The following is a 26,300-nucleotide window of genomic DNA, read 5'->3' on the forward strand; positions in this document are numbered from 1 at the left end:
AAAAAAAAGACACATACAAGTACAATTTAAAACTGTATGAACATTTGCAAATGTTTAGTGCAAAGTAATTATGTAAAAGCTACATTTTATGAAAGTTTGTGCTGATGTGTTTGGTAGGTTGGTTTTTTTTCATTTTTTTACCCTTTTACATCCATTTTTTTTTTTTTTAGTTACATAAGGTTTCACTTACCTACAGTACATATGCATTGTGTTAGGTCCCATGCAAGTGGGAGTAATACCATCAGGCTTTGTAAAATGTCACTCTGATTCGCATTTAGTAAACTGCTTATTTGGTTTAACAGTCAAGTTCCTGGCACACTACACATCCTGATTTCATCTAAGTGCTCAAGCTCCTGTTTGCCTCTTCAGGTGCCTTGTGTGATGCAAACCAAACTGCTTCACGACTTCAACCCAAAAGTTGGTTTGTTTTTGTTTTTTTAAGAGAAATCCACCGTTAGTTTAAGCCTGTAACAAACTGCTCTGAAAATTAAAAGCCTATTCACACAAAGTTATATGTAATGACTGTAGTAATCAGTTTATTACACAGATTAATCATTCTTGAACGTACAAGCTCCAGGGGAGCAGTTGGGTCTTTAAATACACACAAGTTTTCTGTCAAATGGATTTTTTTTTTTTTTTACCCTTACATCCAGAAAGACCTAAGCAGTTAAAAAACTTAAGAAAAAATAAGAGCTATTAGCTAGGTATTAACTGAGAAACCACATACAAACCAAAAAAAGTATGAAGGGAGGGAGAGAGTTGAAACAAATCAACATCACTTGATGCACTAATAGCTCCAATCCATTTAAATGGTGACCGGTTAAACTTAGACCTTAAACACAGGATGTGGGTACAGTTTCTCATTGGTCATAACATTTACCTAAGGTGTAGGTCCTTCAGAATAAAATGAATACAGAAACAGTTTCAAGTTCTTCACCTTGCTTTTCATAACTGTTATGAGTTTAAAAGGATTCCACTTAAAATCCTTCATGAATCAGCAACACTGTCCCTAAAAAAAAAAAAATATCTGAGAACCACCAGGACTCTTCCCATTCCCATCTGATTACCCAATTTTAACTCAGCAAGGAATGCTTTTAGGCTCACAAAGTTATGACTGAAGAACCAGCTTTTCACACACACACTTCTCTGCTAGGAGTCAATGTTGGTACGGGGAAATACAGTATTTCTAGTTTGTTGTTCCAAGTATGTACAACACGCAGCACTGCTGTATCAGGTAAACATGTGCACAGGGGAAGATGAGGCGTGGGCTCATAGAAAGCAGTCAAATGGAAATCAAAAGGACTTTCTCTTTCAGAGTTCCCCTATCTTTATTTGTAGAGGTTATCCAATAATTTCTTTAATTACATCGCATACTTCTGAGTCCATTCCCGAGCTATTCTGTTGTACCTGTATGTATAAAAAGAGGATTTACTTAACGTGGCATCTGCACAGTATTCCAGCTCCAGCAGTCTAGTCTACACATGGCATGAACTCACACTCTCTACAGTACTCTATCAACAATTTGTAACATTTAGGAGCAAAATTAAACACTAAGCAAACGGGGGAACAAGAAAGCCCAGGGTGCTTCATGGAAAAGAAACACCTGGTCATGTTTACAACAGGAGTATGAGATCTTTGTGATTGGAGCCATAAAACAGAGCAAGGAAAGGGCTGAGGGGAAAGGATTCTCAGGAAGGCTTTACCTGTGCCTCCCCTAACCCCTGGGAAAACTTGCTGTAAGGTTTCACTGGGACATTCTGGAATAGATTCATGTGTCCCTGCCATCTCCTCCCTTCTAAGTTAAACCCAATACCTGCCCAACCCCAACAGCCCTGTTCCTTGCTACATATCTGACTGTCATTTTTTGATAACAGTCAGGACACAGTGATTTGTCCATCAGAATTGTTTTTGTTCTGAAGGCACAACAATTCCAAACCCCCCTGTGGCTTTTGCATCCAAATACCCTTCACAGCCAGAGGAAGCTCAGGATACCTGTGCAAATCAAAGCAGTTGTGATTAACTGCACTGATGAAAGTTTCTCTCTGACAACCAGTTGTTCTTATTCTACAGAATTAAAAGAATAAGATACTTACAGCCAGAATTTTCCTATAGTTATGCACACCAAATTGGTTTGTGTTGGAATTTAGTCCATAGACAACATTCTTTGGCTTAAAGAATCTGAAAATCCACTCCTAACTCTCTCCTTCCCATCACTGCTCAGAGACTACTCAAGCAGCAAGTCCTTATGGTTAAGCCCAAAATTTGTTTCCTTATTTTTGGGGGGGGGAAAAAAAAAAAAAAAAAAAGAGGAGTCCTGCATACTTCAAGCGCAGAGTCAGTGATCACTGCATCTCCAAACAGGTGCTGCTGCTCTTGCAGCTCTCAAAAACAGGATGCATGAACTTCTCTAAACACTGCTCCTCAAGCATGCAGCAGACAAAGCAAATTTGTGGATCATTTTCCCTTCCCTGACCAGATCTGGGAAGGAACAGAGAGGTAGGAAGTGTTTACAATGGTCATTAAGCTGTTAAAGTGCTCATTGGCACCAAAGCTTCTCTGTACAGAAGCTTGGGAGTCCTCCTACCCCAACCTCTCCACCACTTCTTCTTCCCTTGTGCTGACAAGTGAAGGAGAAACAGGGAGTTTTTGTTATTTCTTTGTATGATTCCAGACCCAGAGCTGCCATGGAATATTCTCCCGTTGGAGTAACTTGCTCTCCCTCTGCTGGCTACGTGGGATTAAAGCAGCTCAGAGAGTGGCATTACAGATCTCAGGGAAAAACAAAAACACCCCTAAAAAGACCACAGAGCTTTGATTTGCCTTTTTTTTCCACTCTTTTCCAAGAAGTGGGGCCTTTCAGTTCCCCTTTACTGTGTAAGTGTGGACTCTGCCCTGTCATATTCCACGTTTTTTTGGCTTCCATACTTACTTTTCTCTATCTGTTTTGTAGATCCGTGCAATCTCAGGCACTAAAGGATCATCTGGATTGGGATCACACAACAGAGAACAGATGGACAAAAGTACTGGGGAGAGAAAAAAGAGACACAATTAGTTGCAGTGCAGCTGAGGACACCTGCACAGGTCAGCCCACACCCTTCCTTGCCCTCCAGCCAGTAGCATCAGCAGCATTTATTTAAAATTCCCAAGGAGCAGTAATCCCAGGTACATCAGCTGAGTGATTCTGAACAGAATTCCTTACCAGTGAACTACACAACTTCACATGACCACAATGTCACAAGGAATAACCTCCTGGATAGGTGTGTCCAGCAGCAGTCATGTCTCTCTGAACCCACACGTGAGAGCATTCTGGGAAGACATCCCTGCTTTTGCACCTGAAATTCAGTTTTTCCCTACACTGTTAAATGACCTGGAGCAGTACTAATCAAAAGTCAAACAGCAGACAAGTCCAGCTGAGATGAATTGAGAAAGGGCTGTTCACAGCTACTTTAGAATCACAGAATGATTTGGGTTGGAAGGGACTTTAAAGCTCATCTCATTCCAACCCCCTGCCATGGGCAGGGACACCTTCCACTAGACCAGGTTGCTCCAAGTCCCATCCAACCTGGCCTTGAAGATCTGTTTAAAAATAACACCAGTCTTGCAGAGAACTAAGAAGCTTTACCCAATTATTTTCCAAGCATAAGGAAGATTGAGATGGATTAAGTGTAGTGTAATATTCAAAATGACCCAAGAACATCCAGCTCCCTGCACTGCTCCCAACCCCAGAGCCCTAGAACTTGAGTGTTTCACTATAAATATATAGTGCCTATATCCCAGAGGCCACATCCTGCTCAGCTGAGTGACAACCTCATCCATACAAGGAGCCAGGAGACTGCTGCAAAGCCACAAATAGCACACGGACATTCCTGCATTCACACCAGAGAGGAGAGGAGAAGGCAGGGAGTTACAAGCAAAGCATATTGGGACAACACTACACCAGGCACGGCAGGGACATCTTGCCCCCCTCCCAGAAATGCCAAACATTCCCTTCTCTCTGCCTGTTTGGATCAAACAGTGCCACTCCATATGTCCCTTCACCAATTGCAGCGACGCGGAGTTGTCACAGTTCAGCCTCCGAGCAAGTTGGAGATGACAAGAGTGAGGAGTCTGAAGACACTAGAACACAAATCTGCTCCAATTTCCATCACTTGCACGAGGCAGCTATCCATGAAAAATGAAAGGAAACAGCACACAGCCCCATAAAAACAACAAAGGAGTTAATATAGGTTAAAACACAGGCCACAAAACAGATCACAGAATGGTTTGGGTCAGAAAGGACCTTAAAGCTCAGCTCGTTCCACCCCCTGCCATGGGCAGGGACACCTTCCACCAGCCCAGGCTGCCCCAAGCCCCATCCAACCTGGCCTTGGACACTTCCAGGGATGGGGCAGCCACAGCTTCCTCTGGGCAACCTGTGCCAGGGCATCACCATCCTCCAGAGAGAAGAGGTAAAGAGGTCTGATATTCATTGGAAATGGAGAAGAAGTTTTTTTCCAAGTGGGACAAAAGTGAAAGCTTCCCTAGGTCTGAACTGAGTGTGCTGCTTAGTGGTGTGAGCACCAAGAACACAGAAAAACACTTAGTTCAGTTTCCCCCCTGTTTCTGTAGACCCTTCACTAATCAATTCTCAGTTCCAAGTTCAAAGCATTTAGGGCAAGTGTGGTAATAAAGTGGCCTTGATTTAAGTGAACATATTTCTGGTTTGGAATAAAGAGCAACCTCTTCCTCCTTTTCCCAGTTTTCTACTGTACACCTGTGAGAGAGTTAAGGGCTTAATTATCCTCTACCATAACTGGCATTTGGGCTATTTATTGAGCTCCCTCTCAGAACACAGCTTCAGAGTGTGAGGGAGGCATGTAGAAGCAAACAGTCCTGAAGTGCTGTCCCTTAGCAAGGGACAAAGCACATTTAGCACCTGTAGTACAGCTCCAGCACCAGCTCCTTTCCCTCACATACACTGAGTAAAGTGTTCAGTAATGGGAACTCTTTGACACATCCAGCTGCTCCCAGTCAGTTTAGCCTCAAAACAGCTGTTTGTCCAGCAATTCTCCTGTAGCTCATTCCTTTCTGTCTGTCAGACTCCACTGCTCTGATCACTTGAGTTTCTTCAGTTGTAGGATGAGTGAGACAGCTCAAACCTGTCCCCTGCCTTCACCAGAAACAGTAGGAAATCCAACACAAGTTTTCTGCTCAACTATTGTAACTATTCCCTCAAGTTTTATCTTACCACAGTCTTTAAAAACCAAGGACTTTTCAGAACACCATGGGTCAGAACCACACTGCAGGCCTGGTCAGTGCTCTCAGGCCACCCTAACACCCCTCCTCTTCCCAACACTCAGCAGTTCACTCTTCAGCATCACTCCAAAAACACTGAATAAAAATGGATGCAATCATTTGGCTTCAAGCTGCACTGCCACATTCATCTGCTTTGTTTTATTTTTTTAAGTCTTCATTAATCCAAACTATTCTCATTACACTTGCTCTTGCTGGTGACTTCACATCATTCCCTTTTTATCTGTACAGCCCCAGCAAGAAGAACATTTTTAACCAGTTATCTAAACTGGTGTAATTTTAATATCCTGCTGAACCCAGCTATCTGTCCATATCAATTCAGGAAGTTTCTCTTGAGGTTTTCCACTAGAACATTGCACATACACACCTTTTAGACCGACCAACATAAGGAGCCTCCAGACCACTATGGAAAAACCCCTTGGAAAAGGCACCTTCTCCAAGTTTCAAGTGCAAGGGTAAAGAGGAAGCAACCAAACATGTCAGCTGTGTATCAGAGTAACTAATTAAACCAACACTGTGGAATTAAAAACTCACCAGACCACCCTCCTCTGCAGTCAAGTATTACAGCAATGAGCTCCACAGCAAAGCCTTGACATTTACTACTCAAATGACTACTCTATTGGTAGGAGACAAAAAAGTTCCCAAAAAGTTCTATAACCACAGAATCAAGCTGAATAACTACACAAGGCAGGTTAAGTGACATTTTTACACCTTGTCCTACACATCCTGCATGACCATAGGCAAAGCATTATCAGCTTGACAGCATCCCCTGGAGTCTCCCACTGGAAGGGATGTACCATAAGTGTGCACTCTTTCAATTCAAGTCTGGATTTTTGTCAGTAACTGCAAAATAAACTTTACTTGCCATTGATTCAAAGGGGTCCTCCCTTGAAACAACTCTGTACAGAATTATTTCTCATCTCTTCACTCTTAGCTGTCAGAGTTGCCCAGTCTGCAGCAGAACATTAAGCAACTCAGAACCACTATCAGTTTAAAGCTCCCTTTCACTCCAAAATTGGGTTTGCTTTGTTTCATTTCACTCACCAGGCAGCCTACTGACCTCTAACCTTTCAGCTGTGCTCCCTATCTATCTCTGCAGACAACAAATACAACCTGCTCTTCAGTGTGGTTCCTGCTGCCAGGAACTAGCACAGACCAAGTACTTCTAAACACCAAGGGACTGGGAGAACCAAACTCATCAAGCAAACAGGTTGACAGCAAAGTGGTTCTAAAAATGGGCTTAGCTTCCCCACAGAGCAGTGAGAGAAATGCACCTTCATCAGGCAGAATGATCACTCAACACTTAATATTAGACTGCTTGAGTGACATGCAGAATACAGTCTACAGTGTAACACAGCACAACTGGCATCCAAGTTCCCAGTGCAAGACTTGCCTTCACAAAGCACAAAACACTCTGAAGTTCAAGCACAGTCTCTCCAGGCAGAAAATCCTGCCATGGACAGCTTGTCAGCAGGATCAGCTACAGTTCAGCAGGGCATGATCCACCTCCCCTCCTCAGCAGCTGCTGTGCTCTCACACCTCCCAGGTCAGCTCACCATCCCCAGTGAGCAACTTCACCTTCCTGCTGCTGCCCCACCTCAGACTGAAGGGGTGGGTAAGATGCAAATTCCACTTGTAAATTCCATGGCTGAGGTTCCTCTGCCAGGAAGCAGCTCAGGACAACCCATGACAACAGCTCTCCACAGGTCCTTCCAGCAGTAGCCAAATGAGCAGTGTGGAACACAATTTAAAGCCCTACTGGAACATCTATTGGCTCATCCAAATTTAAGAGGCATGTTAAAGTTCCTGGAACTCAGAGGTGAAGAGACTCTTAAAAGCAGCTGATCTCCACTTCCTCATCTTCCAAACACAACCTCCAGATGATTCACTTTGTCTGCAAAGCCTGACTGGTCTAATATCCACCACTCCAGCCATCCCTGACAGTACCAGCCACCACAGACACTGCTGTTTAAGTCTAGCTGGAATTCCAAACAAACCTGCTCCAGTAAAGCACTCATCCATGGGACACTTCAGGGTAAGGAAAAGCAACTGAGGAGCAATGGAATCTCCAGCTGAATCACAACAGGGAGATGAAAAGCACCAATTTTTCCAAGGTAATGAAGCTACCCAGAAAAAAATGACTGGTGTGTTCTGATCCAACTGCTGCTTGGTGCAGTTACTGCTCTCCAAAGAGGAGCCAATTTAGAATCCACCCAGGAGCAAGGGTCCATCTCTAAGCAAGTACAGAGACTATTTAACAAACCCTTTGTTGGTGCAGAGTACCAAGAAAGTGCTGAGATGGTTGCTCTGCGTGCCAGACTGTCAGGACAGCAGGATGGCATTTACTCAGCTCTCTGTCTTGGTTGGAGTGACACAGGAGTCTCAGGATCACCTTATAATCAAAAAGGTCATGCACTGACATGGAACAGTTGGATAACACAGGGAAGCATTGATTCCTGGCCATCACCAGTTCCCAGCAATGGCAGCAGCCCACCCCACCTGCTGTCCCAGGAGAGTGATGAACACTGTGCCCAGAAGGTCTTTCTGTGGAAAGCCATTTGTCACCTCCTGGAGACCAGGAGGCAGTGCTGTGCCTCCTGATCCAGCAAAGTCTCTGAATATGAAACTAACAGTTTGTCAGCTCAGGTTTAATTGATTGTGAAACACCTCTGCCAGCAGAAATATGAGCCTTGGACACAACACTGCTGAGGAATTCTGAATTCCATGTTGGGGGGTTCATCCAGCTGTCCTGCTTCTCCCACCAGCTCCTTCACTGGTGCCTGGCAACCTCCACATCAAGACCCACTGCTGCTTCCACCTCTATTCCTCAAAATCAGGAAGCAACCTGATTCCTGGAAGGAGCATTCTCCTATACAATCACTGCTTTGGAGTTTCAGGCCCCAGACTTGAAACTTTTGAGGCACACAGCTGTCAAAGAGTTTTATCAGCACTGACAAACATTAAGCTTTTAACTTTAAACACACTCAAAACACCACTGGTCCAACAGCTTCAAATGAGTGGCTCCTGTCTGTGAACAGGCAAGATGCACCCAAATAAATTAAAGCAGCTTCAGACTCCGTTCCAGTTCAATCCTATTTCTTAACCACAGCCCCATTTCCAACTCCTCCAGCCTCTTCCCCAGCCCTACAGCAAATGTACCTTTAAATCTGAGCAGTTTAAACTTCTGGCTTCAAAGCAACTTGAATTCCTGCTAAGTCAGTTCAACAATTTCTGGTGACAAAAGAAGAAAAGTTAAGTGTTGCCCAGTGTATCACAGACTGGTTGAGGTTGAAAAGGATCTCTGCAGACCATTTTGTCCAGCCCCCTGGCTCAAGCAGGGCCACCTAAGGCAGGTTGGCCACGACTGTGTCCAGGTGGTTTTTGAGTATCTCAAAGGCAGGAGATCCCACAACCTCCCAAGGCAACCTGTGCTGGTGCTCAGCATTCTCACAGTAAAAATAAAACACAAAAAGGTGTTTGCTGCTGTTCAGAGGGACCCTCCTGTGCTTCAGTTCATGCCCTGTCACTGGGCACCACTGAGAACAGTCTGGTTCTGTCACCTCTGTACCCTCCCTTCAAGTATTTACAGACACTGATAAGATTCCCCCAAGCCTTCTCTCCTCCAGGCTGAACAGTCCCAGCTCCCAGCCTGCCTCATAATGGTAGATGCTCCAGTCCCTCCATGGCATTCATGGCCCTCACTGAGCTCTCTCCAATATATCCATGACCTCCCTGTTCTGGGGAGCCCAGCACTGGATATGTGCTCCAGATTCAGCCTCACCAGTGCCAAGCAGAGGGGAAAGATCACATCCCTCAACCTGCCAGCCACATCCTCCTAGTACAAACTTCCTTGGAGCAACATCTGGGAAGCTGCACAAGTGGTTAAACTACAGTTTTGAGAGTTGAAAAGCAAAAATGAGCATTTCCCTTAGAACCCTAACTCAGCATATCATGTCACACCCATGCTCTGTGACAAAGCCACCCAGTTATGTGGGTAAGTGCTACAACAGGCAAATTAAAGTGCCAAGAAGACGATCAGAAACCAGGTTCCCAATTTTTAAAACTGCCTTGTGAAGGTCCAGTTCATTTAGTTCGCTGGGTACTGGGGAAATCCCACACAGTAAGTCTCAGTTAAGCAATTCTTGAAGAGCAGCAGCACAGAAAATCCACAGCACACTGGGCATGGACGTTTGGACAGCAGAGCTGAACTCTGCCATGAATGAGGCTGAAGTTCCTCACTGCCCCTCCAGCACACTCAAACAGGCTCCATGAGTCACTAGTTACAAAATATGGGGAGAAGTGGGACAGGACAGAGTGAGCTGCTTGACTTTCACTGCAGAAGTACTTCAAGATCAACTCTTGCACATCCCCTTGCCAAGTTCAAGAGAAACCATCTTTTTTTCCCCCCAGTAGTGGCTGGGAACAGCTGTAATCATGTTAAGATACTTCATCCTCCTGTTTCAGGCAACAGAGATTCTTATTTGTACAGACTTGGAGATAATGTTTTTAATTTAAGCCTACACATTCTACTTAAGCCTTGGAGTTCAAATTGCCCACCAAGGTGTGGTTAACACTGTATTTTGAGATGATTTGTTCTCCAATATGTATTCTTTAAGGAACACTGAGTAAAGAATTACTAATACAAGCAAACTAGCTGTTCTACTGAGACACTCACTGTTGTTCTCCCAAGCCTTTAGAAGCTGTTTTAACAATTCTAGAAGGGACAGAACAAAACCCCAAAATGCCAGTCACCTGTCACAGCCACAGTCACTTTATCAAGTTGCTCACAGAGGGCTCCAGAGTGTGAGGGGCCAAGACCCTTTACCAGCAAACTGGGATGATTAACTACCACTGACAAGATTTATCACTGCCTTTGCACCAAAAGGAGGCACTTTAAATCCAAAGGAAGTCACTGCACACCCCTTCCCCTCCCTCCTTGGAGGTTAAGGTGTAAAACATGTTCATGTACCACACATTAACTGCAACATAACACCAAGCCCATCCAAGCTGCTGACAGTGCTGCCTCCCAGCTGCCTCAGGAGGAAGCTGTGCATGATAAGCTTTTTCCTAGAAGGACTGTTTCTAGTCTTTCCAGATTTCTCAATCAGCAGAAAGCACATTTTTTTTTCAGCTGTGCTCTAGTTATCTGCTTACAGATTTTAAATTCAAACAGCTTGTTCCCAGTAGTATCCCAGTTAAAGGGTGGCACCATTTAGGAAATACTCTAAGAAATCCACAATACAAATACTAAATTGCTGCTTTGGAAGGGATGTGAGTTTACTGCTGAATGTCTTAAGTCCTGTTACTCACTCTAAACTACCTAATCCAACAGCTTTTCCTGCTAGGAACACATCCATTCTTTGATAAGGCTGATCAGTCACTAGAGAGCTGAAACAGCCCCAAAGTCTGTCATGACACATTCTAACCTGATTGAACACAAGATTTCAGCCCTAAAAGACTCAAGTTGCCTTTGTGCAATTTCTTTACACTTGTTCAAGATGGGACCATCAGCTCTTTGCTTCTGAAGTTGAGCTCTGCTTTCTGTGATTCTGAGGAAAGCATTCCCAGTTTCTATAAAGTCACCTGTAAGAATTTGCTTTGCTGCTTTAATTCCTTCAATAAATGTACCCCAAGAGAAGTGGGAACAAGGTTTTCTCCCAGGTTAGAGCTGTATGGATGCTGTGCATGTGCAGCAGAGTTTGGGCACTGAGTGAACTCCTCTTCAGTGAGTGAGAACTGATCAGGACTACAGAGTCCCCTGACCCCAGCAGGGCACTCACAGGGGGCAGTGGAAGGGCACAGTGGCATGAAACAGCCACCCTGATCCCACAGAACTCCAGCTCAGCCAGGAGGATACAGTTTGAAAAGGGTAAGAAAAAAAAAAAAAAAAGGAGTCCAAAGCAGAAAACAGGAGATGTTAGAGCATACTGGAAATGTATTTGGACAGCAAAATTAACATTAGGATGTATTTTCAGCCCACTGCTGCCCTTAACCAGTCTCTTGAAGTCTTGCCCCATCTTTTCCCAACTGTCCCAATTCCAGTCTATCTCCCAGTATTTTCAAGCATGCTGTCTATCACCCCACTGCCCATATGGCCATTTCAGACTCCCTAAAACAACACACATTCTGCCCAGCTATACAGCAATTAAATCAAACCAGAACAGATGTCAGTGCTTGGTGCTAACTTGGTGCTTCCAGGAGCAGCCAGTACTGACTGAGAGCACTTGCAAGGAAATTACAGCAACCTGACAATCATTTTCCCTTTACTGACACCATTTCTTCAGTGCTTTCAACTCACAACAAAGACTTTCAGCCTCGTGCGCGAGCAAACTCACTTCTGACAAGAGACAAGGAGATACTGTTTTGCCTTTCCAACTGTTTCTACAAATGCCTTTAGCTGGACAAAGAAGGTGGGAACTTCTGTGGGTTCAGGGAAAGAGAGACAGTGATGATGTCCAAGGGACGTACCAGGAATCACCTGCCTAAATCAAAAATTGCCCAGAAACATCACAGGGAGTTGGGGTGAAGGAGAGGGCACAGGAAAGCCTCAGAGCAGGGACAAGATGTGAAGGATAATGTCATCAATGTGGCAACTGCAGCGTTTGAGCACAGGGACACTGTGAAGCTACAAAACAGAGGAGTTGAGACATGGTCCATGCACAGGGTAGACCCAAAATATTCCTAAATAGCCATGGCTAGACCTACAGACTTGATCTACAGTTCATAAATCTACAGTTTCATTAGCCAGAAAAATCAATAAAATTCCAACCTGGGTTTTCTTTCAAGCATTTAAAGCCTTGTATTTATAATAAATATGAATACTGCTTTACTAGGCAAAGGATACATTCCAAGCTAACCACTAACTCAGTTCACAGGGTCCAAGATTATTTTTAGCTAAAAAAAGTCAAGATAGTGCAAGCTAGTTAAGTTTTATAACATGCTTTAGCAGTGCATGTCATTGAAAGCTTTGTTTAAAAGCTGCCAACACGGAGTTATGATGTTTCCTTGAAAAAGGGTCTTTTAAGATGACAAACAATTAGACAAGTTTATAACTTCTTAAGAACTACAGCTGCTCCCTTAAATATTTTACTTGGTGTGTATTCTGAATATTAAAGTCTTTCATTGTCATTAACTAAAAATATATAAAATTAAGCCTAGTGTCAGTGTTCAGACTCTGAGGTGAGGTGGCAGAAGTGTGTACTCAGTGCAGTAGGACTTATCTGCCTCCACTGGCAAAGCTGAGGAGTCTCCCTGTGCCCCAGGGCAGATGGATGTGCCGAGCATCCTACACTCAGGAATTGGCTGCCAGCTCCAGGCAGGGTCACACGACTGAAGCAGTGACCACAGAAATGGTTGATGCCAGCAGGAATGCAGCAGTTTTTACATCCCAAATCAGTACTTCATTTCAGCAGAGTAAAAATTAAAATGAGCATTGGAGGTACCTTTTGAAATAGTTAGTGCTGGGGACCACTGTGATCGTAGAATATCAAGACAAATGCTGCCATTACTGTTAATATTTGGATGATAGATTCTTGTTGTAAATGCAACCTGCAGAAGAAGGAAAATTTTCAGTGTAGGCTCACAAATATATACATCAGACCACATGGTAAAGGATGGATTTATGGTAGAAGCCACTCACCTTAGGTGGTTTGAAGGGATAATCTGTTGGGAAGTGAATTGTCAAGAAAAATACTCCACCTTGATAGGGACTGTCGTTCTGTTAATGAGAAAGAATCATTGCAGCTTGAGGAGTTATTACAAGACAACCCATCATAAAAAGCCACAAGCATCAATTCTCTCATACTTACTGGTCCCATTATTGTAGCTTGCCAATGGAACACTGAAAGAGAGAGAGATTTACTTCAGTTTGGAGAAGCTCAAGTAATGATCTTACTTTCTTCCAGACAAAGCAGCACAGAAAAGTCTATTTTCAAAACAAAGCCTTCTGAAAGGCTGCAGGGAAGGGAGCCAAGGAATTAAACAGACACAGGGCAAAGTACTCAATGCTCCACAGCCCAGGATTGCTGTGGTACCACACATATGCCCTGCAAAAATCCTGTGACAATAGAAATCCAGACAGTCCTAGGCAACTTTTCAGACTCAAAAGTGTGAGTTTAAACTCTGCAGTTTCTAATGAAGCAGCTGAACTAAGTTTCCACGACTGCCCTGTGAGAACAAAAGGTACATGATGAGCTCATACCTGCTCTCCTCTCAGAGCCCTGGTCACACAGAGAACAAGCCCCAGCTCTGTGTACACCACATGTACAGAGGTAATTTAAGCCACTGCTATCCTCACTGAACTTTTAAGCTTAGTCTCTCCACAGAGGCCTCAAGATTTCATTAACGCAGCAGAAAGCAATGTCTTAAGAGAATGCAGGAGCAACAGTCTGCTCCAGACTCAGGACCAGAATGTGCTAGGACACACTTTAGGTTAAGTGGACTAAAGTTAAACCTCACTCATATGCATCTGTCCAAGAGAACAGAAATCTGGTCATACAGAGGACTTGTGAAGAACGTTGTCGTGCTGGGAAGGAAAACAATCCAAGTTGATAATCTGTATGAAGCACATTAGGGAGTTCTCGGAGTTCCTGCATCTCCAAAGGCTCCAGTGCCTGGGCAAGGAGTACAAATTATTTGGGAAATAGGACCATGGAAGCTCCCCTCAGCATGGATGTCAGCTACATGGCACCTTCAGACTGGGAAGCTGGAGGTGACTCCAGCTGTTGCTAGGGAAGCCTTCCAGACACAAGATGTGTGATGTCTACGGCTGTCAAGACTACCTGGGCCAGAAGTTAGGAGTGGTACTACCTGTTCTAATCTAGCATGAGCAGTTTTTAATTACTCATGGTACAGGCATTACAGCTGGGAATGATGTCATACAAGGAAGGAGGAAAAAGGCAAAGTGGGAACAGCCCTGCAAGGACAGAGGAAATGAGGGTTGGGTTGGAGCAGGTTTGTTTTAATCTAGTCTTACATTTCTATAGGAATGTGGAAATTTCTATACAGTTCAGCACTGGTGAACAGCTCAGAAATTATTCACAAAGATCTTGGCAGCTGATTTTTTTCCTTTTACAAAGGATATCTGAGCTTAGAGCCCTCAGCCCATAAATGGATTTCCCTACTTAAATATCCCTTCTCTCAGGAGTTTGGATGCAGCAGCCTTTGAGAAACTACATTCAATGCAGAGCCAGGAAACAGAGACAGCAGATCACATGTCCATATGTGGCATTCCCCCCCTTTCAAGGGGTTCAGCCAGCTTCCCAGGAAGTGCCTATCACCTGCACCTGGACAGGGAGAAACCTGGAGCAGAGGACAAAGGGGCAGCAGGAACCCCATAGGGAAGATTGTGGCCAGTCACAGCAAAACCACCAAAAATCTCACAGGAACCAGTAGATGCTGATGAGATTCACTGGAGTACACACAGGCACCACTGGAAAGAGAAGTTCAAATAACCATCTATTGTCTTAAGCCCAACAAGAAACCAGAAAGAAAAACATTTCCACAGTGAATCTTAACTTTTTGAAAGCTCCAACCCCAGACTCAAGCAAAGAGCTTGTTTAACCTAAGCTTTACACCTCACAATATCCAGGACAAGTCTGATGAACAACAAGATGGATTTGACATGCAGAGCTTATTCTAATTGATTCTTTCCTTTGAAATCACCCATAAAAAGGTATTTACAAAGTAAGGGGGCTGCTGACTTTCAGTAGGGAAGCACAGGTACATGTCTGGAATAGCTAAGCCACTGGAAGCACACCAATGTCATCCAGTCCCAAGCACATTTCCAAAACACAGGCCAGAGGTGGGAGGAAAAGGGCTAAAACTACATTGCCAAGAAAATCCCATTCCTACAATGCAGGAACAGCTCTTCACTTCCCAAAGTTTATGAACTACGGGGATGAGACACTTACAGCTGGGGACAGTTTGTATCAGCTGAAGTAGCCACAGGAGAGCACTTTGCAAGTACAGCATGTCCTGAACATCAGGAAATGTCACTGTGACAAGGCAGCCGAGGCACACCTGGGGCACAGGGATTTGGGAGAAGGCACTTTGCTGCTGCTGCCACTGCTATCCACTTACACACCCCCGAACTGTTGCTCTCAACAACTGAAGCCTTTCATTAGAGGTCCTTCAGAAAGGTGGCACAAGAAGAACTTTTAGTAATTTAAAGCTTTCTGTGCTCAGCAGTAACTTTCCACCTTCTCTGCCAGACAATCGTCATCACCTTTGATAAGGCTCTGGAAACCACAAAGCAGTTTATCGTGGCACAAATCGCACTCGCTAATTTAAGGGAATAAAAGCCTCAGCCTGGCTCTCCATCTTAGTCATTTCTTTTCCATGAAACTACAAACCTCTTTGAAACACTATTTGGAAAGCAGAAATAAGTTGTGAAGTCACTAAAAGCTTGACCCTACTGCTTAACACTCTCAAAACCAAGCTGAGCTTCCACTTGTTTGACAGTTCTGCTGAACAGTAACACCCCCACTAATTTCAGTATTTTCATTCTCAGGTTTCGAGTGGGGTTTTTTTTATCTAGCCCTACATTTCTGCAGGAATGTGGAAGTTTCTATACACTTCAGAACTGCTGGTTCAGAAATTATTCAGAAAGATCTTGGTGGCTAATTTTTTCCTTTCAGAAAGGATACTTGAGCTCAGAGTTCTCAGCACACACCTGGAGGGTTTCCCTACTTAAATATCCCCTCTCTCAGGAGCTTGGAAGCTTTGCTGACAGTATATCAGTGAGAGACCACGTTGAAAAACTGGATTTGCAAGTGTTCTTGTCTCACTGCAAACATCCTACTGATCTTGCTCACCTAAGCTATGACAAGAGTTTGATGGTGCTATTAAAAAAACAGTCAAGTATAATTTTACACTTTCTGGTGAAAATGAAGAAGATGGTACAACCTGCAGAACTCCTGCAGGTTAAAGGCCTCTCACAGAAAACCACCATAATGTGAAGGGCATCAGTTAAGGTGCCTTATTCACAGCTAATAATGGCCTGGAGCTGTGTCAGGGGAGGTTTAGGTTGGATTTCAGGAAAAGGTTTTTTCCCCAGAGGGTGGTTGGTACTGAACAGGCTCCCCAGGGCAGTGTCACAGCACCAAGGCTCAAGGAGTGTTTGGACAACGCTCTCAGGGACAGGGTGAGATTGTTGGGATGTCCTGGGCAGGGCCAGGAGTTGGACTGGATGATCCCTGTGGGTCCCTTCCAACTCAGGATATTCCATGATTCTAATCAAAGCAGACTGGGGAACACCATTTACAACTAAGGTAAGAACCAGTCACATAAAGAGCCTGAAGTCAAGTCACACGATGTATCTTGTCCTCCCCTCCCTGGGCCAAAATACAGGCACAAGATGACAGCAGATCTTCTTACTACAAATCAACATTAGATAAAAAAAATCAGGGTAGGATTTTAAAGAGCTGCTTTTTTCCTGCTTAACACACCTCCTCGAGCTTCAAAAGGACAGAACAACTGCAAATCACACCTCAGGTGAGCAGCCTGGCACGGCAAACACCAGCTGATGTGGAGATCAAAGAGATTGTCTGAGGCTGTCCCTTAGCAGGAGCTGGCAGGGCACACTGATCTGGGCACAGGTTACAAACACAGAGTCAGAATGGTTTGGGCTGGAAGGGACCACAAGGATCATATTGCTGCACCCCTGCCATGGGCAGGGACACCTTCCACTAGCCCAGGTTGCTCCAAGCCCTGTCCAACCTGGCCTTGGACACTTCCAGGGATGGGGCAGCCACAGCTTCTCTGGGCAACCTGTGCCAGGACCTCACCACCCCCACAGGGAAGAATTTCTTCCCAATACCAACCTAAACCTACTCTCAGCCTGAAGTTATTCCCCCTTTTACTGTCGCTGTGGTTCCTGATGAAGTGCCTGATTTAAGGATGCTTCTCTTGCACCTCCTCCCTCATACCTAAGCACCCACATCCCAGTCAGGCCACAGGTTAGTCATGACAGCAGAGTTTAGACATTCTGGTTTTGTTTATTGAGAAAGCCACAAGAAGGATTCCAAACTGAGTGAAATTGCTTGAAATCCTGCCTATAAATTCAAAAACCAAAACCAAACCCAACCAACATTACTTCATGATTCAAGTTGTAATTTATCAACATTTTCCTTTCAACCACATTTTAACCTCTCAACCCCAAGGACTACATATAACCCTCTTTAAAAAAAAAAAAAGGCAGTGTTACCTAACTGCTGTGTAAAACAGAGCTAACCCTGACCTTGCTGTACTAGCAGGAGTCCTGGGAGTAGATTGTTTTAGTCCTACAAGAACACATGACTGCACCATGTACAGTTTAGATATCCAAGTGCAGAAAGCTGTAGGCAGGTGCTTGCTGGTTTGGCCACAGAGCTACTGAGGTTTCCTAACTCCATCCAGAATTCCAGAACAGTTAACTCAAAAGGTGTAACTTAAGATATGCATCGAGTTGTCCAATTAATAGAGTGGGAGCAGCATCAGTGATACACAGGGAAGGTGTTAAAGGGATACAGAAGAGCAACAAATTTCATGTCAGGATGGGGAGCAGTATCTAGTACTCTAACCAGAAGAAACAGAAGGGTTCTCCTTGCTGAGGTGCTGGACATCCTGTTTTAGAAGGAAGGAAGTGGCAGAGTGCAGGTGTCTCTGAGAGCAGGATACTTACTGTCATCCCCAACAGGCCCTGCTGAACACTGTGCTGGAGGATCACGTGCCAGATCGTTCAACTCCTACAAAACAGGAAGAGTTCAGTTCGTTTCGTTTCAAAAACAACCATGTTATTGCTAAAAAGCTGCTGGTGGCAACTCTGGCAGCGCCACAAAACTAACAGCCAGGATTTTGGAAAGCAAAGCTGCATCTTCAACGCAGGAGCCACGTTTGGCACCTGCCTCAGTGACCCCTCCAGGCTGCCCAGACCCGGAGCCACAGCAATCTCACCATGTCACAGGGTCTGTTGGGTTTGCCTGCACTGTCCCAGCATTACTGAGGTATTATATCCTCCACTGTCCCCAGGTCACAGGGAGATAAGGTGGCCTCAATCCAGCAACTCTCTGTATCAGCCTTATTTTATCCCCTCTATTGTAACAGTTCCCAGACTGCTCCAGCTACAGTGATCCAGTTTATCACCTCCACAGCCTGCCTGCAGCACACACAGCTCCAGTAACCTGGGGCTGGTTTGCCTCCACACAAACACATCACTGACCACAGGGCAGGGGGAAATGGAATAAAACACAAGGCCTTCCCTACCTACAGACCTGAATGGAAACCCTCACTTTTCAGTGGCTGTGTCAGTCAAATTTTCCTCTGAAAAAAATCCCATTATGAGTCTGAGTGGGCTGAGTAATTCACAGTACTCCTGAATTATACCAAGCTTCAGTTTGAAGCAACATTTTAGCACAGTTCAGAGAATTACTGTTACCAGCAACTCACATTAGCCATTTTCTCAGGAAGTGGTTGTTTATTGGGAAGTGAAAATAGAATAAAACTTTAAAAGACAAACTTTACCTGCCCCATTTCTGGCTCAGCCACTGACCTGCTTTGCATGATAGGCCCACACATATCAGCTTTTTTCTGTCCTAGCTCAGTCTAGAAAGCTGAACACACACCAGACAACAAGGATTACAACTAAATCTAGTGCTCAGGAAACACTTCCATGCTGTCCCTGATCCGTTTTGTGTTCAGCTTTTCACCTCCCAGCAACAGTCCACAGTGAAGTTTCCATACCAAGCTTTTGGCAGACAAAACTTTTAAGGACAATGTTTAAGACAAGCTGATAGCAGAAGTAGAAGAGGTTTGTCACTTAACGGCCTTTTGTTATTTACAGGCAGTGAGTGATTAAGCTCAGATGATCTCTGGGAATTCCAGCTTCTACTTCCCAGGAACTGGGAGGCCATCACTAAGCAAACCCTCTCCAGTTACAACCTCAGAATGCTGCCATACATCAAACAGGTAAATCTCTGGGCATTCCCCTCTGGATGCAGTGCAGATCCAAAGCTTCACATTCCCTGACACACACACGAGTTTGGTTCAGCTCTCAGAAGCTCCCAACTGCTAAAGAGCCCAGCTGGAAATCTCCTGACTCACCAGTCTATGGGAGCTTTTGTGGAGCTCCTGCTGAGCTTCTTCCACTTTGTGGTTCAGCACAGACTCGGGCAGGAACAGGCACTGCACACACAGCACCTGCTCAAGAGCCTCCTCCATCCTGAAGGTGGAGAGAACATCTCCAGTGCTCCATGTACCATCTCTGAAAGCCCTTTGGAATTGCTCCAGCAGCAGCAAGCCAGGAGACACCCTGCCCCACCAGGGCAGCACAGGAAGGTGCAGACACTACACACACCTTCCTCGGGGTCAGTCCAGCCAATGAAGGGAGTCTCCACATGAGAACTTAAAACCAGGAATACACCTACTCTTCCTAAAATTGTACAGAACAGTTCACTTCCAAATGCTACTGGACTCTAATTTTCTGGAAAAGACAATTTAATGCTATGGTATTCAAAACCACAAACACATTCATTAAAAAATATTCCTTGCCACTTCTCATCCTGTTTCATGCATCAGTACAAAGCATACACTAAACTAGGAAGGTACAACTGTAAGAATCCACATTCTCCATGTAGGACCACAGCCCACCATGGATTATATTTATGGACACACAACATGCAGCTTCCCTGCTATACAGGGGAGATGGTTACAAACAGGAGCTTGGGCACACACTCCACCAGTTAGCAGAATACACATAAAGCTGCCCTGACATTCCCCCTGTATCCTGCTGCCCAAATGCACCAAGGGCTTCACCACACTGGATACAACAGTGGGACCACAAGGTAACTCTCCAGAGGCAGCAGTGAAGTTCAGGTAGTAGCAGCTCCATTTCTCATCAAAATACTATTTCATTTTCTACATCTCCAGTTCCAGCTAGAAAGGAATACTTTGGTGCCCTGGGTATTATCTCAGTGGAAAGCCATGACTTACAACAAGCACTTGAACCACTTCTCTCAGTGACAAGGTGGCATTTCAGGTTCTGCTCTACAATTTCAGAGTGAAACATCACAGATTAAAAGGCCCATGTAAAAAGCAATGTGTAAGCTCCTTGTGCCTGGAAAAGTTTAGCACCAACTCCCATTTCAAGCCCCTGCAACACAAAACCTCCCATAGTTTGTAGAACAACAGCTTGGAGAGCAATGAGGAAGTTTAAGACCCCTCTGGAGCACAGGCACCAGCTGCCTCTGCCCACCAGAGAGGCAAAATGGATTTCCTGGCAGGGCATGGATAATCCCTTTAACACACCATTCCCTTCCAGCTGCTTCTAAGACTCCCACTACTCCCTGGTCAGAGCTGCAGAGCCAAGTTTAAGGACAGGAATGGAACTGTATCTATCCAGGCACACACAGAGGAGCACCCATGGCTGCTGCAGAGCCAAACCTGTCCCAGAGGTTACTCTGCCTTTTGCAGGCTCCTCAGCAGTTCCCAAGGCACTGCAAAAGCACAACACTCAACCCAGCGAGGTCTCTGCTTCCAGATGTTGTTGCTGAGGGAGACTGAGAACCAGCTGGTTTGTGTAACTCGGAACAAATGACTCCAGAGTTCCCATAAAACTGGAGCTCGTAGCACGCGGTGGGTTCAGTTACAGTCTGGTACCATCTACAAACTTGCATGGACCTGATCCCAAACTGTTTTATTCCCCTGTGATCTAGGAAGTCTGGCTGGTCAGTGATCAAGCCTGATCTTGACCACACTGATATTAAAACAAAATCTGAAGCCAGTTCCCACTCCAGACAGTTTCTGGTCCTTAAGCACACGAAGAAGGTTTTAGGAGCTTATAAGTGAAGACTCAAACAGGCTTTAGATCAAATTCCAGTTTGAGTTACTCAGCTCCAGGGGGCTGCCTCACCCTGAGCTGGCTTTCCAGTTGAAGGCATCCTACAGAATTTAAAGTTTCTGCCACCTCCCCTACAGCAAAACACCTCCAGGGCTGGGCCCACTGCTGTCGATCCTACCATTAACCTGACCCATCTCACAGCTATTAATGAGTCCCTCAGCAAAAATGAGGAAGTGGAAGCACAGCACAAAACAAGGTTCAAGGTGTCCTGCCCAAAGGCCAAGTTGAATGCAACTACTACAACTAAATCCATGAAGGACATACCCTAAAAACTATAAAAGTCACACAAAAAAAAAAGCTGATGTTTAGGCTCCAAAATGAGATTTAAATGTGCTCCAAAGTTCCAAACAAACCAAACTCCTACTCAGGGGTTCCATGAAAGCATTTTAAGGGAGATGGAGTGTGTTTATGCCACAGACCCCCCAGCTGTGCTTCCCGAGTCATGAAAGGCATCAGCTGCCAGCGAGGCCTCGGGGCTCACAGGCAAACCAGTGCCACCAGCCTTGCTCAGCCCCACATTACCCTCATCCCCCCCCCTCCTACAGTTCTCCCATTTCCCAGGAGCTTGTACACTGCCTTGAAAACACACCTCAATCCAGGAGTTCACAAACTGCACAAGAAGCTTTCAAAGAACTACCAAACCCAAGTGGTTTAGGTCTCAAAGTTTAACCCTGAACATGTTTCAGGTTATAATTGTAAGCTCCAAAGACATTTGTTAGAGAAGTTCAAATTTATTCCTCTAGACAACAAATCCCTCCCCAGTCTAACACATTCCTGGTAAAACCTGCTCTGGCCAGAAGACTAGTTTTAAGGATTAAGTTAATGCTAATACAGCCTTCAGTAAGAATAACCAACCTAACTGGCAACCTCAAGAAGCCAATCAGGTGAGTAAAAAGTCAGCACCCTTTAGTAGTCAGCTCCAGCAATTTTATTTGGTACATAGCAGAGCTCCTTAAATCCACTCCAACACACTAGATGTACCCCTCTAGATTATCCAAAGTCCTCTTAGCTTGGACTCCATGGGCTTTCCACCATGCTCCAGTTTGAGCTGCTTTCACATTCTGTTTTACTCAGAGACCACATCATTAGCTTGATTATAAACCTAATTTCTGCCTCAGGTTGCTGCTGTGAGTGAAACAAGCTTTCCATCTGCCTTTAGCAAGTCTACTTGCCCCAAGCCCCTGAACCCTTCAGCAACAGGCAGTGTAGGGTGATGTTACAAAATCCTGACTTATGTAACCAAAAAGGAACTCGCAGCCACTTAGCCATGAATTGTTCCCAGCTCCCAACAGAGCAGAGCCAAGCAATAGGGAATCAGGGCCAAAGTCAAATCCATCACACCCAGCCTCACCTCAGGACCAGAGAGGGCAGTGCCAGTCCCTGTGCAGGACCCACGGGGCAGGAGGGTGAGAACAGCCTCTGCACCTTCCCCGGGCCAGCAGCACCTCCCTGCCAGGATCCAGAGCCTGGCTCCACCTGGCACTTCCCTCAGCTCCTCTCACCCAGCAGCACCAGGCAGTGCTCTCACGTGTGCACCAAGGTCAGGCCACCAATTCCCTGCCACATCCATAGGGGTTCTCCTGCCTGCAGACTACGATTCCCGAGCATCTGCCATTCTAATGCTGCTATCCCGATTAACAGCAGCATTTTAATCCTTCCCTTTTGACAGAAACTGCTTTTGCAATGCTTGCAGTGGCTCAGATCCTCCAACTTTGACTCCTTCCAAGACTGCAGAAGTCAGAAGGCAACTGAGCAGCATGAAAAGACTCACGATCACAGCAATAACCAAGGTAAGTGTTATAAACACACTCTGATGTAACTGTCACCTCTCCTTCTTTATTTTTTTCAAAGGCTGCACAGGAAGAAGACCAAAGCAATGTATAACTTCCTCCTGGGGTAGAGTCTGAGTATCAAAACACCCCTCCAGCTAACAGAAGCCTCCCAGCCTTCCCTGTACACAAGCTCTCCAGCACAGATGGGCTGTGCTGGCAGCTCCACGCACACAGCGAGGCCCAGCGGAAGAACCCAGTTGCTCCCACTGGCTGCTGTACAGAACTGGGAGCACTGAAATAACACCGAGTTTGCTCAGCACAGGTAGCACAACTACAGCTCAGCACACCAACTGCACCACTGACCTCACATCCCACCCACGGGCAGGGCTCATTTTGGCAGAAGTGATGCCTAAGCATCCCCAGAGGTCGGGCAGCTCTGGACTCCAGGACTACAGCAACTACCACCACCCTCCTCCACAGCTGAGCAGGAACCAATGGAAGTCAGAGTTTAGTTCTGTGAAGCATTACTTGGTTTTTGGGCCTCTACAGTACAAGCAACAGCAATCCACCACTCCTCTGCTACAGAAAATGCTTTACTTGAGCAGGGCTCAGGCACAGCTGCTGCCTTCCCTTCCCCCTCACCCGCCGATCACACAGGGGAGCCCAGGAAAGACAATGAGCCAACCTTTCCCTTGCTCTCCCATTCAGAGAACTCCAAACACTGCCCTAGTTATCCAGTTATAGGTATTGCATTCCCTACAGATAAGCAACACAGATGGGGACGTGGCTGAATCCAAAGTGCTTCAGCTTAAACCTTAAAATGGAAGCCATCCACTCTGGGCCTCCTGTATCCCTCCCATCCTGCCCCTGGATTGCTTCACTCTGCATTTCTTATGAATTTACCCATGATAAGACAGATAATTGTTATGTACAAACAACGATTACATTGCTGCACTTCACTGTTATCCCAGGGACTCTGCCTGGCAGCCCTGCTTACACCCCAAACATGTCTACAAGAAAGGATTTCAACTTTCAGGCCTGTGAGCCAGTAAAGGCACCCAAACAAGAATCCGCAGCCCCACTGCCCAAAATACTGCAGTGAGTAACACAGGCAGCAATCTGAGAGCAGGTCTCACCCAGGCTGAGCTCTTTTGGAGCATCTGCTCAGAGAACAGCTGCTGCTCCATGCACACACGTTATCCCAGCACGAGCCTCTGGACAATCCCAAGAGCAACTGTGCCACAGGGACAGGCTGGGACAGACCCTGCAGGTTCCTCTGCTGCCTCACACACCAGCAACAACGCTGTTCACCCGGTGTAAACTCCTTGTTCTGGCCCCCTCTTCCAGCCCAGAGCAGCTCAACATGCAAGAGGCCATTTCAGGTAACACTGTATCAAAGGTTTACTCTCGGGATTTTCTCCTTCTTTCCAAGTTCTCATCCCTGTGTTATCCGAGGACACAAAAATTTTGGAAAAAGCGTCACAGAAAGGCCTTTGTGGTTCGGTATAAAACCCAAACTGCCAAGAGCAAGGTCCAGTGGCCAAACCAAGCCCTGCACACTGATATACCATGACTGATACCACCCTCAAAAAAAGCCAGAGCAGCAGTTTTCCCTCCCATCCCGTCTCTGTGCTCGACTCCACAGGGATTATTCCTACTCGATCCACACTCAGCGGGCTCCTGCTCTTGCCACAAGTTGCAACAGCAAAGGTCAGAAGCTGTCTGTCCCCTCGTTATCCTGACAGGGATGGCCACCACACACTCCCAGAGCCCAGAACAACCCGGAGACGATGATAGGAGAGCTCTCCACGGGGTTTAAAATAGCCAGAGCGTAAACAACCAGCCACGATTACTGGAGCAGTCAAGGCCAGACACCCACAGCAACTCAGAGTGCTCCTTCCAGCCTGGAGCTCCACTCCCAGCCAACTTTTAAAGCACCTGGGCTGCTACAACAGGCAAGTTTATCTACCCCCACACAGGTTTTCTGCTGGAAATGCTGCCTCCAGCCCCATCACCTCCCTCTCCTCCACAGCCATCACCACACTCACTCCACTGAAACTCTTGGTGCTTTGCAGAGCTCACACAGCACTGCTTCGGCACTTTGAAGACTCTCATAACCCTACACAGTCCTCATTATCCCTCGGGGTTCTTAATCCTTGAAAAGCAGCAGGAAGAGTCAGTCCACAAGCACCCAACGTTAACAAAGACTCAACACATCCAGCTCCTCTCCTGTCACAAACCAGCCTGGAAACACAAGTGCTCTCAGAGCGTTGACTCCTGACCCTCAGCTCGCACTGAACTACAACCAAGCAGCTTTCCCGAGTTACCTGACAGGGGATTCACTGTTCCCACACCAGCCCGGTGTGTCCCCCAGCCACATTTACCCCGTTCAGCATCCACTGCTGTATCTCCCAGGTCTATCGACCCACTCCCGAGGAGGAAGAAGTATTCCCAAACACCTGTGAGCCCACAAACACTGTGGAACACTCCTCACAGGACCCCGGGGATCCCTAAAGTAAGGGACAGAACACTGCAGACAAGCAGCACTCAGCTGGAGCACAACTTCCTTATGTAACTCAGTCCTGGACCCTCAGCTGGAAAATCCAACACCCTAAAACCACAGTCCAAATCCTCCCCTTCCAAGTGCTACCTATTCCACGAGCAAAAGTAAGGCTTCAAGCTCTCTTCCATTTTCTTCTCCACCTGAGCTTTAACCTGATCATGAAGCTTCACAAAGCCTCCAAGGTAACCTACGAGCAAAGCAGAGATGTTAACACAGACCCGACAGCACACAGAAAACCAAACAGGGCTACAAACTGAGCTTAAGTGGGTGCTGGGGGGTTGGCAGCTGGTTCTAGACAAAAATTAGATTCAGGGAGTCACTGAGAGCAGAAACACCACGGGACGGCTATTTTCTACACCTGACCCTTGTATACAGACTCCAAACTGACAGCTACACATTTCGCTGGGAAAAGGATACAAATTCACTAAGGAAATGCAACTGGACTCCAATAACCCTCGAGTATTTTTTTTTCCTGGTAAAAGACACTGATGATCAAGCAAACACTTTTAAGACAGCAGGGGAGCTGGGCAGCAGCGTTTTCCCAAAAGGCCAGGACACGGAGCAGGGTTCCAGGGAGGGGAAGGCAAGGCTGTAGCTTCCCCTCGGAGCCTGCGGGATGACTCAGGCGGTAGCACAGCTCCATTAGAAGAGCTAAACCACAGCGCCGTGTGACAGCTTTACCGTGCTCGGGGCCGCGATCCGGAGCGCTGGGACGGGCCCCGGCGGAACTTCCAGCGCGGGGAAGGGCCGGGCCGGGCCGGGTCCCCGCGGGGCCGCAGCGGCCGCCGGGCCCGCACCA

General features: G+C 46.0%; 1 protein-coding gene across 2 annotated transcripts in view; it reads right to left on the reverse strand.

Annotated features, from left to right (window-relative positions):
* Positions 1–509: 509 nt before the first annotated feature.
* Positions 510–26,300, reverse strand: part of UBE2D2 (ubiquitin conjugating enzyme E2 D2) — a 26,568-nt gene continuing 777 nt past the window's right edge. Inside the window, exons 1-7 of one of the 2 annotated variants that reach the window (XM_027643688.1) lie at positions 25,589–25,732; positions 17,954–18,017; positions 13,101–13,132; positions 12,932–13,009; positions 12,735–12,840; positions 2,930–3,023; positions 510–1,407 (exon numbers count right to left, since the gene is read on the reverse strand). In XM_027643688.1, coding sequence (XP_027499489.1) covers positions 1,362–1,407; positions 2,930–3,023; positions 12,735–12,840; positions 12,932–13,009; positions 13,101–13,132; position 17,954 — 357 coding nt within the window. In that variant the 5' untranslated portion in view covers positions 17,955–18,017; positions 25,589–25,732 and the 3' untranslated portion in view covers positions 510–1,361. Of the gene's footprint in view, positions 1,408–2,929; positions 3,024–12,734; positions 12,841–12,931; positions 13,010–13,100; positions 13,133–17,953; positions 18,018–25,588; positions 25,733–26,300 lie in introns of those variants that run through there. The other variant, XM_027643687.1, reaches the window with a different exon arrangement.

The sequence above is a fragment of the Corapipo altera genome, unplaced genomic scaffold, assembly GCF_003945725.1.
Source record: "Corapipo altera isolate COAL_440 unplaced genomic scaffold, ASM394572v1 75, whole genome shotgun sequence".
NCBI classification, from domain to species: Eukaryota; Metazoa; Chordata; class Aves; order Passeriformes; family Pipridae; genus Corapipo; species Corapipo altera.